The sequence below is a fragment of the Puma concolor genome, chromosome B3, assembly GCF_028749965.1.
Source record: "Puma concolor isolate L17-30 chromosome B3, mPumCon1.1.hap2, whole genome shotgun sequence".
Classification (NCBI taxonomy): Eukaryota; Metazoa; Chordata; class Mammalia; order Carnivora; family Felidae; genus Puma; species Puma concolor.
In genome coordinates this window covers 12,469,072-12,482,296 of record NC_141672.1, presented here as the reverse complement: position 1 = coordinate 12,482,296, position 13,225 = coordinate 12,469,072, and the positions used below count along the sequence as shown (strand labels likewise).

At 55.6% G+C, this 13,225-nt stretch overlaps 1 protein-coding gene across 1 annotated transcript; it reads left to right on the top strand.

Annotated features, from left to right (window-relative positions):
• The first annotated feature begins 318 nt into the window (after nt 1–318).
• Nucleotides 319–13,046, top strand: CHGA (chromogranin A). The gene is made up of 8 exons (XM_086708959.1): nt 319–555; nt 1,375–1,421; nt 3,749–3,842; nt 4,603–4,671; nt 6,758–6,853; nt 8,740–9,174; nt 9,880–10,370; nt 12,562–13,046. Exons 1-8 carry the CDS (start codon nt 510–512, stop codon nt 12,643–12,645), a joined length of 1,362 nt encoding a protein of 453 aa, XP_086565085.1. The 5' UTR covers nt 319–509; the 3' UTR covers nt 12,646–13,046.
• The last annotated feature ends 179 nt before the right edge of the window (nt 13,047–13,225 follow it).

Here is a 13,225-nt window from a genome sequence, read left to right as displayed (position 1 = left end):
TGGCAGGGACCTCAGCACACACTGAAGGAACACGCGGCCCAGAGACTGGGAGTGACTTGCCCACGGACCCACAGCAAGTCGGTGGAACCGTCGAGGGGTGGAGGATCAGCTGAGGTCCCTTGCCATCCTCCTGGAAGCCAGAGAAGTGTCTCACAGCTCGACCCAAGAGAGCCCAGCGGCGGACAGCAGAAGCCAGAGGCGTGAAGCTGAGGGCGGAGCAAGCTGCTGCCGGACCCCCCGGAGGGGTGGGGAAAGGGGGCAGAGGCGGTCCCGATGACGTCATTTCCGGGGTCGGGGGTATATAAATTCTTGCAGTACCAGAGCCCAGTGCAGAGAGGCTGGTGGGTGGGCCGACAGACGGACGCCGAGAGGGAAGCCGAGCCCCCCGCCCCCAATCCGCGCCAGCGCCGCCACAACCCGCTCCCAGGCCGCCCGTCCAGCCAGCCCTCGCCAGGGTGCCTGCGGTGCCGGGGCCCAGACCGCCAACTGCTCTGCGCCTCGGGTTCGCCATGCGCTCCGCCGCTGTCCTGGCGCTTCTGTTCTGCGCCGGGCAAGGTGAGCGAGCGCGGGGTCTCGTGGGAGAGGGTCCTGGGCGCCCCCGAGGTCGAGGCTCCGCGCAGCGCCGCGCGCCCCTCGTGCCTCCCCTCCGGCCCGGCGAGTTTTCAGCACCGCGGACAGCGCCACCGCCTCCCTGCTAACCCCGCAGCGGTCTCGGCCCCAAACCCGTAGACCGGACGGACTCTTTGGTGGGCCGGACTCCTGACCCCGCGGGGCAGGACCCACCCTTCCCCCTCACCCCGGCGCCCCCTACCCCTTGTCTGGGCTCGACGTCTCGACTGCATCTGGGCCAGTTCTGGCTCCGTGCCGTGGCTGGCCAAGGTCACTGGGGGAGATGGGAGAACCGTTGCTGGCTCCCGCTCTGGTCTCTCTTTCTCTTCCCCCCTCCTGTTCTATCTCTCTGCCCTTGGCTTCTACCCCTCCGCATCATCTCTCACAATCCTCCTCCTCCGTCTCTTTTCCCACACCTCTGGGGTCTGTCTTCCTCTCTTCGCTTCCTTCTCCACCCCAATCCCACTCAGCCGCTGCCCTTGTTTTCCTAGCATTAGCTTCCAGTCCTCTCCCCCGCCCCCCCACCCCCCCTCCCCCCGCCCAGAGCAGGAACTTTCCCAAAAGGCAGGGTTAAGGAGCTCAGTGTAGCCTCTGGGGGCCATACCCATGGGAGCAGCAGCCAGGGAAAGGAAACAGAACCACTGGGTGGGGGCAGTTTTGAGGGGAGCACTGGGATGAATGGGCCCCCTGTAAACTGGGTCAGGAAGGACTGGGCTCTCCCCTTGGAGCAGAGGAGTGACCCCAGTTCTCTATTTTTTTCCCCAGTCATTGCCCTCCCTGTGAACAGCCCTATGAATAAAGGGGACACCGAGGTAAGAAGGGGAATGGGGATGCCCCCGGGATGGCGGGTAGGAAGCCCAGTGGACGCCTCACAGCCAGTTTTTAGGCAGCTGCAGGAGTGAGTTTGGCATAAAGCCAAGAGCCAGCACTGCGGCTGCTGAGCCTGGGGACAGCTTGCAAAAGAAGATATCAAAGACTGCTAGATTTCCCTGCCATCCTGCTGTGGGGACTTCCCCAGCTTCATCTGAGCTGGGTATGCTGCCGATGGGGCCTGTGTCTTAGCTGCTGGGCCAAGGTGCCAGGCCTACTGCCTTGAACACCCCACATCTGGCAGGCCTACCATGAGCTGCTGGGTTAGGTGGGGGGACTTCTCTGTGGCTGTGGTTGTCCACAGACCTGAAAGGATGGTCTTCATTTCTCTGGCTCTGGCCTCCCGCTTTGGTCTTCCCCCCCTCCCAAGGTTCTGCTAGCTGCCCTCCCACCCCCACCCCCCAGGCACTCAAGCCCTGGCTCTCCCAAAGGGCCAGAATGAGAAGACTCTTGATCATGGCTTCTGTACCCAGGGTGCTGGCCATTTAGGGCCTATGGTGCATGTCCCCCCGGAAAGGGCCTTAGGAGATACCAATGGGGAGTTCTGTAGCCAGCGAGACACTCTATTGGGTATATATTTGGAATCCATTCATGTCTAGGCTGGGGCTATTTTTCCAGTTTCTGATGCTCACAGATACCCCCACTTGAGACTCAGGGAAATTTCTACTCCTCACCTTTTCAGGAGCTGTTTTCTTCCATTCCAGAGAGGCTATGGTTAAACCCAAAACAGCAAAGCAATTTCAGCCTCTATTTGCTCAATTATATTTCCTGTATTTCACTTGGCACAATTCAGTGATTTAATTTACTTGCACCCTTACAGCTGTGTGGTCTTGGTAGAGTTCCTGAACTTCTCTGAGCTTCCACTTTTCCCATCTGCAGTATTTCCCTTGAGGGAAGTCGTGAGAGTAGGGAATCACAGATGTCAGGTGCCTGGCAAATGGCAGGTCCTCAGTAAATGGGCACCATTATTCCTAGGGCTTCCCTTTTGAGGCTCTTTATTATTCTTGGGGCCCATGCCCAGTTCCTCTGTCCCAGAACCTGTCCTCATGGACTAGTGACTATCTGCCATTCCCAGTGTGAGGTCTGGGGTTGCAGGGGGATGCAGGGTACACACTTCAGGGCTCTTCCTACCAGATCTCTATGGGAGACACTGTGGTCACCATACTCCACCTAGCAGCCTGGGGCAGGAGCACCATAACAGCTGGTTAAGACCTAAATATTCCATCCTATGATGCTGTGACTACTGTAGAGCCTCTTTGCCAGTTTGCCATCCTGAATTTTTGGATGGCTTGCTTTGGCAGCCCATAGACACAGCCTGCCACCCCCTCACTCCCCACCAGCATTGCCTGATGCATGTCTGGCACCTTCTGGCTTTCTGCCCTGCTCTAGGCAGCTGAAGCAGGTTGAAAGTTGTGAATCCCTCTCTTGGTGTGTGGGGCACTTCATGCTTTATAGAGTGTTTTTCCATCTGTGTCTGATCACCCTGGGAGGGGAGCGGGAAAGTCTTCTCACTCTCATTTTACAAGTGGGAAAATTGAGGCTCAGAGAGGTCAAGTCACATGTCCAAGATCACACAGCTAGGATACTGCACTCCAGTTGGCACTACCTTCCAATATCCACTTACCAGGTGCCTGATTATCCACAGCACCTTTCTGGGCCTGAGACAAAACCTTCGGAGATATGGCTGCCGTGGGCCTGGAACAGGCAGGCGCATCGATGTAGCTGATGTGTGCCCACATCCGGCCACAGGATTCATCCCCTGGCCCAATGTAGAGCCAGACTGTGAGGCTGTCACTCCTTGCAGGTGACAACACCACGAATGTTAGGAGACAGTGATCCACATCCTGTTTCCAGACAGAGTAAAGCCAGGGGAGGTCTTTGTTCTCCTCTGGGCAGTCCAGAAATACTTCCTGGAGATAGTTGCCCTTTGAGGCATCTGCAAGGTTCAAGGACTTCTGCAAGCCATACCTCCATGCCCAGGAGCAGTTTCCCCTTCTTTGGAGACACGCTTGGTACCTTACAGGGGCACCTGCTGGCTATGTGATTAGATCACCGGGCACATGGCAAACACCATATAAGGGTTTTCTTTTATTGTGGTTATTGTCTGGCTAAGGACACAAAGCTGTGCCCCTGAGACGGGCATCCATTGACTCCTGAAGACAAAAGCAAATGTCCTTATATTCTCATTAGAAATTTGCTGTGGAGCCTCTGGGGCTGAACCCCATACACAAACCAGCCCCAGCCCTCCCCCCACCCACTCTCTTTCCAGGTGATGAAGTGCATCGTTGAGGTCATCTCTGACACACTATCCAAGCCCAGCCCCATGCCTGTCAGCCAGGAGTGTTTCGAGACCCTCCGAGGAGGTACGGGCAAGGCTGGGGGTGAGGATCCGGGTGTGTGGCTTTGAGCAGAATTCAGTGACTTAATTCAATAGTCACTGATCAAGTGCCTGCCCTGGGCAGGCCTGTGCTAGGGTCTGAGTGGTCTGGAGAGATGAGGGGGGTCACAGCCCCTGTGCTTCTGGAACTTACAGACTGGCAGATGGAACAGATAGGAACCCAATTAACTAGAATTCTGGGCAGAATGAAAGCAGGGCCGTCCACCCTGTGAACAGAGATTTTGTGTACCCGACCCCCAGAGCCAAGAGCAGCCTCTAACACCTGCTAGACAATCTATAGGTATGTGATGAATAAAGAAGTGTGGGGGTTGGCCTGAGAAGGACAAAGTCTTTCCAACCAAGCAGTCAAGTTCTGATCAGCTGTTGGATGGGTCCAGCATTGGGTTGGACTTTCAGAGAAAGGATAGCCCAGGTGGAGCAGGCATGGAGATGAATATTGGAAGACATGATGTGGGTAGAGACACCTACCTCACCTGGGGGCCTGCCACCGCTTGGCTGAGGTCTGGGTGCTGGGCCAGTGGCTGACCTTGCTGATGTAGTAGGAAGAATTGGCACCTTGGAGAGGAGGCCATTTCAAAAGTGTCTTCTCAAGACCCAATCTTAAGGCTGCTGCCCAGGTTTTGAGTGTCCAAAATAAATTCCTTGTGTTCAGCTGAAAATATCGATAGTCATCTCTTTCTCGGCTGTTCTCTGGAAACCACCCATAACGACTCTCTTCATTGCAGATGAACGGATCCTCTCAATCCTGCGACATCAGAATTTGCTGAAAGAGCTCCAAGATCTTGCTCTCCAAGGTATTTTCCAGTCACTGCATATGAATTTACTGGGTAAATTCCAGCAATTGAGAGAAAACCAGGGTGTGAGTTTGAGCAATGCCCTATTTCTCTCTGATTCTTCCAGTTATAGAGTAGGAAGATGGGGTCCTTCATGCCCTGGTCCAATTTGTCATTGATACAGTTAAGGAGAGTAAGGCCCAAGAGGTTGAGTGACTTGTCCAAGGTCACACAGTAAGTTAAGGACATGCCAAGGCTAGACGCAGCTCTCCAAATACCCCATCTCTGCAGTTCAGTCATTTCAGTGGGGGCACTTTTAAGACTAGGTTACAGAGAGAATCCCTCTCCTCTGTTAAAAGAAAATTGGTCTCCAGAAGAGAGGACAGGCCCCTTTCCTCTTGTGAGCTTCTGCTCAAGGGGTTGATGGGGGAAGCAAGGTCTTGCTCACCCCCAAAACACAGACCAGACTTTCAGCATGCTTTAGAGATTAAGAAAATCCACTGATACTCTTGAGAATGGAGTGACTTTGTGAGGGAGTGAGCCCCTTGCCATCGAGGATATTCAAGCAGAGCCGGGACAGGATGCTGGGATGGAGGGTTAGACTGATGTCATCCCACAGATGCCCAGCCCCAGGTTCCTTCCTGCGTTCATAGGAACCTGGAAAGTTAGACAAAATGCGTTCTGGCCTTGCATCTGCCCCAAGCTGACATCCTGTGGGAAGTGGCTATTTATCTGGGGGCAGGGCTGCTGGCATTGTGCCTCTCTCTGGGAATGGGACCTCAGTCGAGAACCTTGCATCTGCTTCCAAAGGAAGTGAGGGTCTGTCTTGAGGGCTGGGCTTCTGTCTCAGGTTGGGGGTGGGATCGGAGGCATGAAGACTTCTCCAGCTCTGGGGAGACCCCCACTCTGAGGCCTTTGGAGAGGACCAGGCCATGTGTGAGAGAATGGAAGGCAAGCACCTGTCTCGCATAGTTGCTGGGAGTCTGAAGTGAGTGCCCGGGACAGAGCGGGTGCCAAACGGAGCCGTGGCAGTTACTGCCTGTCTTATTAATTTCATCATCATTGACCCTGGTGGGTTTGTCTTTTTTTTTTAGCTGAACGTTAAATGTTTTATTGCAATATGATAATTTAAAAATTAAATATTGAATGACTAAGATACTACATTTAAATAATTAAATATAGTGTCAACACAGACTGTTATGGGGGAATGTGTCCTGAAACACCTGTATACACACATATGTGCGTGTATCCATTATGAACAGTTTCCAATACACATATATATTGCTGTTTTCTACTGAAAGAGCATGGGACATAGCTATATGTCCACCTGTCCTTCCATCCATCCAACCATCCATCCATCCACTCCCTCTTCTGCACTCAGAACAACTGTGTACCAAGCAGCAGCCCTGTTTTGTAGATGAGCAACCAAGTCTTGGATAGACCAAGTTACCCAAGGTCACAGAGCAAAGAATCGCCAGGAGGTGTGAACCAAGGCCTTCCCGGGGTCAAATCTGGGCATCCTTCCCTGGCCCACAACCGCTGTGTCGGTGCCTCTGGCCACTCCAGAGATTCCCAGCATGGGGAAAATAGCAGCAGCCCGGGGTCCATGCAGGGAGAGGGGTGTGTGGATCACGGCAGCAGAACTGGGATTCAAGCACGTGCTTGGCCTTCTCCCCGGGACCTGGGGGAACAGGGCTCACCTGATTCAAGATCCCCCATTAGGGGGCAAGCAGTCACTGCTGTCTCCTGTTGCAGAGTCCCCTAGCTACCTCTCTGCTCCCACCCCTGGGACCCTGTGTTCCATCTGAGTCTTTATTGCTCTAAGAGGCAGCAAGAAGGGCTTGTTCTTATCTCAGGTGGGAAACTTGAGTGTGGACAGGTGCTGTGCCTGCCCGATGAGCCCCAGCTGAGAAGGGGCGGCGGGGGGCACCCCCGCCTGGGTCTTGCCCCCTCAGTCTCTCATTAAGCAGACTTGGAACATGACATGTCCAGTTTACAGATAAGGAAACGGAAGCCTTCGTTCTCACAGACAAATATCCCAGGGCTGGGCTTGGCAAAATGGGACTTTTTTCTCCTTTTTTTCCCCCCCCTCCTTTTCTCATACCAGGTGCCAAGGAGAGGGCACATCAGAAGAAACACAGCGGTCTTGAGGATGGACTCTCAGAGGCTCTTGAGAAGCAGAATGACCAGGCAGAGCTGAAAGGTCAGTGCTGGCCAGTCTAGCTGGAGGCTGGGGATGGAGGAGATCATAACAGTAGTTATAAGATCAAGGGCTCCCTGGAGTCAGGAGCCCCTCCTTTAGGCCTTGTAAAGGAGCTATCATTTCAGTCTTCCCTTTACAAATGGGGAAACTGAGGCCCAGAGGGGTTAAGTACCTTGCCCAAGGTAAGCAGCATAACGAGATGCGAATCCGGGTCTATGTCACTGCAAAGCCTGCCCACCACAGGGGCTCATGCTAGAGCAGGAAGTCTCTGGTCTGGTGGGAGGGCAGCCTCAACTCTGGATCTTCCCAGAAGCCCTTGCAGAAGAACCCCTGGCCCTGACACCTGTCCTCCTGGGATTTGGTGGTGCCTCGGCATAGTCCTGTCATAGGAGGGTCCCAGGAGAGGAGGTCTCAAACACTGAATGAACCTGGATCATCTTTCTTGAAGCCACAAGAGCTTCTAAGGTCCAAAGAGATCATGGCTGAAGTCAAGGTGATGCCCTAGTACTCATCCTCCTGCCCGGAAACAGCTACAAAGTATCCCTGCAAGGCCCGCTCTTTGCACATAGGTGGGTGGGCAGGCCAGTTTCTGGGACCAAGGATCTCCATGGACTTCCATCTGGGGCACCTGGAGGCTTTAATGGGGGAGGCAGTTATGTGTCAGGGCAAAGAGCACCCTGTACTTAGCATCTGGAGACTTGGATTCAAGACCCTGCTGCCCACGGACTGTGAGCATGGACAGGTCACCCTCTCTGAGGATCGGGCAGACTTTCTGTAAACGGGACGGGAGCACTTTCACCTGGAGTCCTGGAGTCAAATGGCGGCACGTACTTGGCGAGGCTTTGTTCAATAGTAATCACTCTGGTGCAGGGAGGGATTTTTACGGGGTAAAAGCCTATCTTCAAGGCAGCCAGCCGAAAATGCTTTTTTTTTTTTTTTTTTAAAGCTTATTTATTTTGAGAGAGAGACTGAGAGAGAGAGCAGAGGAGGGGCAGAGAGAGAGACAGGGATAGAGAATCCCAAGCAGGCTCTGCACTGTCAGTGCAAGAGCCCGACGCGGGGCTTGAACTCGTGAACCATGAGATCATGACCTGAGCCAAAATCCAGAATCAGGCACTGAAAAGACTGAGCCACCCAGGCTGCCCTAAAATGCCTTTTAATGAAACCCTACAGATAGTTGAGCACTTTCACAGGACATCAAGACAGAGAAGCCTCGCACGGAGAGGAGAAGGAACGTGTAGTGATGATGCCTCTCATACAGAGGTTAAGACCTTTCAAGGTCTTTTTTTTTTTTTTTTTTTAATCACTTCCTGCTTTAAGAGGTAGAATTACAGAGGCGCCTGGGTGGCTCAGTCGGTCGAGTGTGGGACTTTGGCTCAGGTTATGATCTCATGGTCCGTGGGTTCAAGCCCCATATCAGGCTCTGTGCTGACAGCTCGGAGCCTGGAGCCCGCTTCAGATTCTGTGACTCCCACTCTCTCTGCCCCTTTCCCGCTTGCACTCTGTCTGTCTGTCTCTCGCTCTCAAAAACAAACATTAAAAATTTTTTTTAAAGAAAGTAGAATTATAAAGGAAGAAAGATATGCCAGTTGTACTCAGGTCGGACCCAGACACAGAGCAAGTAATGCTAATTGTGTCATAAGTCTTGGGCTGGACTTTCTAGAAGCCAAAAGATACAATGACTAGGGCATTCACTTTCGAATGTCCCCTCTCTGTAGAGAGAGCTTTCCTACTATTCTTAATTTCTACTTTTATACTCTAATAAACTTTCGCTTGCTGTTCAGGAAAAAAAAAAAAAGATACAATGACTAAGTTCTGCAATTGGGCTCTCGGGGAGACTCCGTGTGTGGCCTGGCCCTCAGGGCCTGACTTTGTTGTTTCTGCAGAAGTGACAGAAGAGGCATCCTCCAAGGATGCTTCGGAGAAAAGAGGGGACTCTGAAGAGACAGAGAAGAATGATGGAGACACAGATGGAGCCAGGCCCCAGGCCTCCCCGGAGCCTGAACAAGGGTCCAAGGTCGAGGAAGACAACCAGGCCCCAGGGGAGCAGGAAGCCTCCAACACCCACCCCCCAGCCAGCCTTCCCAGCCAGAAACACTCAGGCCCACAGGCCCAGGGGGACAGAGGGAGCCTCTCCCAGGGTCCGGTGGACAGAGAGAAGGGCCTGGGTGTAGAGCAAGAGGAGCAGGCAAAGCGAGAAGAGGAGGAGGAAGAGGAGGAGGACACAGAGGCTGGAGAGAAGGCTGTCCCCGAAGAAGGCCCCACCGCAGCATTTAACCCCCACCCAAGCCTTGGCTACAAGGAGACCCAGAGGGACGAGAGTATGTATGACGTCTGAGACCCCTCAACAAATGTGTCAGGCAGAGGGTGGGAGGGAGGACCTCATTCATAATTTCATTGCACCTTCACAGCAACCCTGAAAAGTAGGTCCATTTTCCAGATGGAAAACTGAGACTCAGAGAGGTTAAGTAATTTGCCCAAGGTCACACAGCTAATTTGTAGTAAAAGCTGATTCCAACCACCCAGGTTTGGCTGACTCCAAAACCCTGCATCTCCCACTAGTCCACACAGCCCCTCCCCTCCAACCAAGGAGGCCAGAGGGGCTTTGCAGGGTGGGTGGGCTTCGGGAACAGAGGGACAGCCTGATAGGCGAAAGCAGGCTGGTCTAGGGACAGTGTCAGCTTCACCCAGGGTTTAGGAGAGGCCCCTGGCCCCCCATGAGGCCTTGTAAGGGTCCTTCCTCCCTCCCCAGCTGGGTGGCTCCCGGATCGGGGGCTCCTCAGAGGAGAAGGCTCACAGAAGAGGCAAGCTCTGGCCAGCCCACCCCTCCGAGCTTTGAGAGGGTCTTGCAAAGCACGGTGTCAAGATGGCTTCTTCCTCCAAGTGCAGTTATTGTGGAGAGGCTGGGCTGGACCCTGAGCATGGTCTGTGGCCCCAGCGATGGCCACAGAGAGGCCCTGGGGAGTGGCAGGGACCAGGGAAAGCGGCGGGCCCTCCTTCATTCTCCTGCTCTTGTCCACCACCAGCTCCAGGATGGCCCAAGGCTCTGGCTGTGGATGGAGCCAGGAAGACCGGGGCTGAGGAGGCTCAGCCCCCCGAGGGGAAGGGGGCGCGGGAGCACTCTCGGCAGGAGGAGGAGGAGATGGCAGAGGCCCCTCAAGGCCTCTTCCGGGGCGGGAAGAGCAGGGAGCTGGAGCAGGAGCAGGAGCAGGAGGAGGAGCAGCTGTCCAACGAGTGGGAAGATGCCAAGCGATGGAGCAGGATGGACCAGCTGGCCAAGGAGCTGACGGCCGAGAAGCGGCTGGAGGGGGAGGGCGAGGAGGAGGACCCCGACAGCTCCATGAAGCTCTCCTTCCGGGCCCGGGCCTACGACTTCAGGGGCCCTGGGCTGCAGCTGCGACGAGGCTGGAGGCCGTCCTCCCGGGAGGACAGCGTCGAGGCGGGCCTGCCCCTCCAGGTGCGCAGCTACCCGGAGGAGAAGAAGGAGGAGGAGGGCAGTGCCAACCGCAGACCGGAGGTTGGTATGGGGGCGGGTGCCAGCCCCAGGCCAGGCCTCCAGAGTGTGGGCCCTGCCCCCCTGAGGGGACACGCACCGTCCCCTCGGGTCTGAGGCTGGAGAGGCACTTGGACGGGGGGCTCTCGGGAGAGGGGCAGAGCTGGGGCAGGGGTGAGGACGGGTCAGGCAGGGAGGCGAGTGAACCCTGGCTCACAGAGGGCACCCGGTAAAGTTGGCGGACAGGCAGGCAAGAGAGGGCTGTCTGGATCGGGTCGTGGAGGTAGGAGAGGTGGTTCAGCCAATGCCTGAAGGCACTTCGTGGGTCTCTGTCCCGGAGGTGATAGGGGGCCCCTGCAGGTTTGGGTGTGAAGCAGGAGTGAGGGGTGAAGCTGGAGCTTTGGACGGAGGGAACTTGGAAAGGAAAGGACCTGGCAGGGACTGGCCCGAGGAGGGCACCATGGCCCCAAGAGCTGGGAGGGCACGGAAGGTGCCCTGCGATTTCCTGGGAAATCCCTGTGGTTGGTCCAGCAATGTCCTCTCCTGGCCCCCAGGCAGCCCAGGCACACCCTCCTCCGAGGTTCAGACCCTGCCTCCCTCCGGTGGGGCAAGGGCAAGGCCGGTGGGACCACGGGGCCTGGTGGTGAGTGGGTGAGGGAGGCATGGATGTGCCAGGAGACCTGGGTTCTGCCTCTTCCTAGCTGTGTGACCTTGGGCAGGTTACTCCCCTTCTCTGAGCCTCACTGGTTCCCCCATTTCTCAAATGGCGGTAAGGAGTCCTTTCTGCTCACCTCATTATTATGGTCAGAACACACATGAGCTTTCAAAACCTGGCCATGTTCAGGGATACCTGGTTAGCTCAATGGGATGCTGGGATGTAGCCCCAGAGGTGAGGAGTGGGAGTTGGGGTCCCTGCCAGGCTGGCAGTACCATCTTAGAGCTAGAGGAGGCCTTAGGGGTCCGTGGTTCAGGCCTCAGTGTCCAGGTCGAAGTCAGGGCCCTGCTGGGGACTGGAATCTACCCATGACCCCAGTTCTCTCTGCCCACCCAGAAAAGGATGTGGCCCCTTCCTTGGGTCCCAACCTTTCTCTGGGCTGGGACCAGTCTTGGCAGCCTTCGAGGGAGAAGATTCCTTGGCAGCAGGAGCTAGGAGAGGTCATCTCTCTATGTACCCAGGAGACTGCCCTCCATCCCTAGCTTTGGACCAGGACAAGCCTGGGCACCTTTGCTTGCCCCTCCCCAACCCACAGAAGCTGGAAAAAGCAAGCAAGTTACCCTGAGATGCCTGCCAGCTCCCTTCTCCACGGGCAGAGAAAGCCCTGGACTGCAGAGCACAGAAATGGGGACCACAGAGTCCTGTGGACAGGACAGGGCAGAGGCCTCTTCCACCCAGCTCCAGGGTCTTCTTAGAAATGTTCCGGCATCACAGAATTTCACTCCAAGACAGAAGGCTTTAAGGTCCCTATTTCCATGACAACCACTGTCTGTCTGTTCCAAGTGGCCCCAATGGGTGCCCTCCACAGCCTGGCATCTGGCAGGGACCCCAGCAAGACTACCCTTCCCATGTCAAGACCGAGGGTGAGGGCGTGGCATTCCCCGACTCCTGCTCCAAGTCCAAGGGCATCTGGACTTGTGGGCATCAGCCCCAGTTCGGGGGACCCTGAAAGCTTCCTGAGGGTGGGGCACAGAGCAGAGGTCACAGAAGGGTCCCCTGCTGCCCTGAACCACCCTGGCAGTCAGAGCTGGGTCCCCCTATGATTGGGACCGAGGATCCAGGCCCAACCCTAGGCAGGTAGAAGCAGGGAAACCCTCATGTCCTCAAGCCTGTGCCAAAGGCCCATGGCTCCTCAAGCAGGGAAGCCTGGACTCACGGTCAGGGCCATTGTCACAGTCTAGGCCTTGGGGTGAGGAGCTAAGGAACACTGAAGAGCACCGAAGGCTTCATTTTCCACGTGCCTGGCCAGAGCCATTCAGGGGAAGGCAGGTCTGGATGAGGCTACCGGGGTGGTGTGGGGTCAAGGCCCCTATGTCCATTTCTTGTGCACAGTAATCCTCAGAGCGGCCCAGCAGGGTGGCATCTCTGTCCCCATGATCTGGATGAAAGCCCTAAAGCTGGGAGAGGCAAAGCCACCTGAGGCCACACAGCTAGCCAGTGGCACAACCAGTCTGGCAGACTGCACCCTCCATGTGAATGACCCTTGATGTTCTCTCCTAGGACCAGGAGCTGGAAAGCCTGTTGGCCATCGAGGCAGAGCTGGAGAAGGTGGCCCACCAGCTGCAGGCACTGCGCCAGGGCTGACACGCCAGCCGGCCCCCCCAGCCAGGGCCCCGAGGCACCCAGCAGTCCTGGCTCTCCTGTCCCCTTTGCAGGTCCTGGCCAGACGGCCTGGGCACTGCTTCTGGTAGAGGGGCCACTCCAGCCCGCCCAAGCCCAGGCCGCCCTGTTGCCCCCTCGCTCCTTCCCTTCTGCTCTCGATTCCAGCCCCAGTGCGCCCCTCTGCAGGGCACACCCCCCATGACTTTAAACGGTTATCTTCTCTCTGGACACAGGCAGCTTTCTAGAAGTTTCCTTTCCATCGTCAGAGCCATTGGGCACAATTGCAATAACTTCTGACCTTTTGGTGAAAGCTGAGAACTCCTGACTGTAATATATTCTGTACAAAATTTATCTAAGGAGAAATAAAACTGCTCTGGGCTCTTTCCGGTTTCTTTGAACTTCTCCCCCTCTTGACTCAGAGCTGGATGGGAGGGACTAGATTTGGGCAAAGGGACAAGGGGAGCTCAAGTTGCTCCCTGGAGCTACTTTTTAGCCATGGGGCTACAGGCAAGTGACTTTGCACCTCTCAACATCAGTTTCTTCATCTGCAAAATGGGGATGA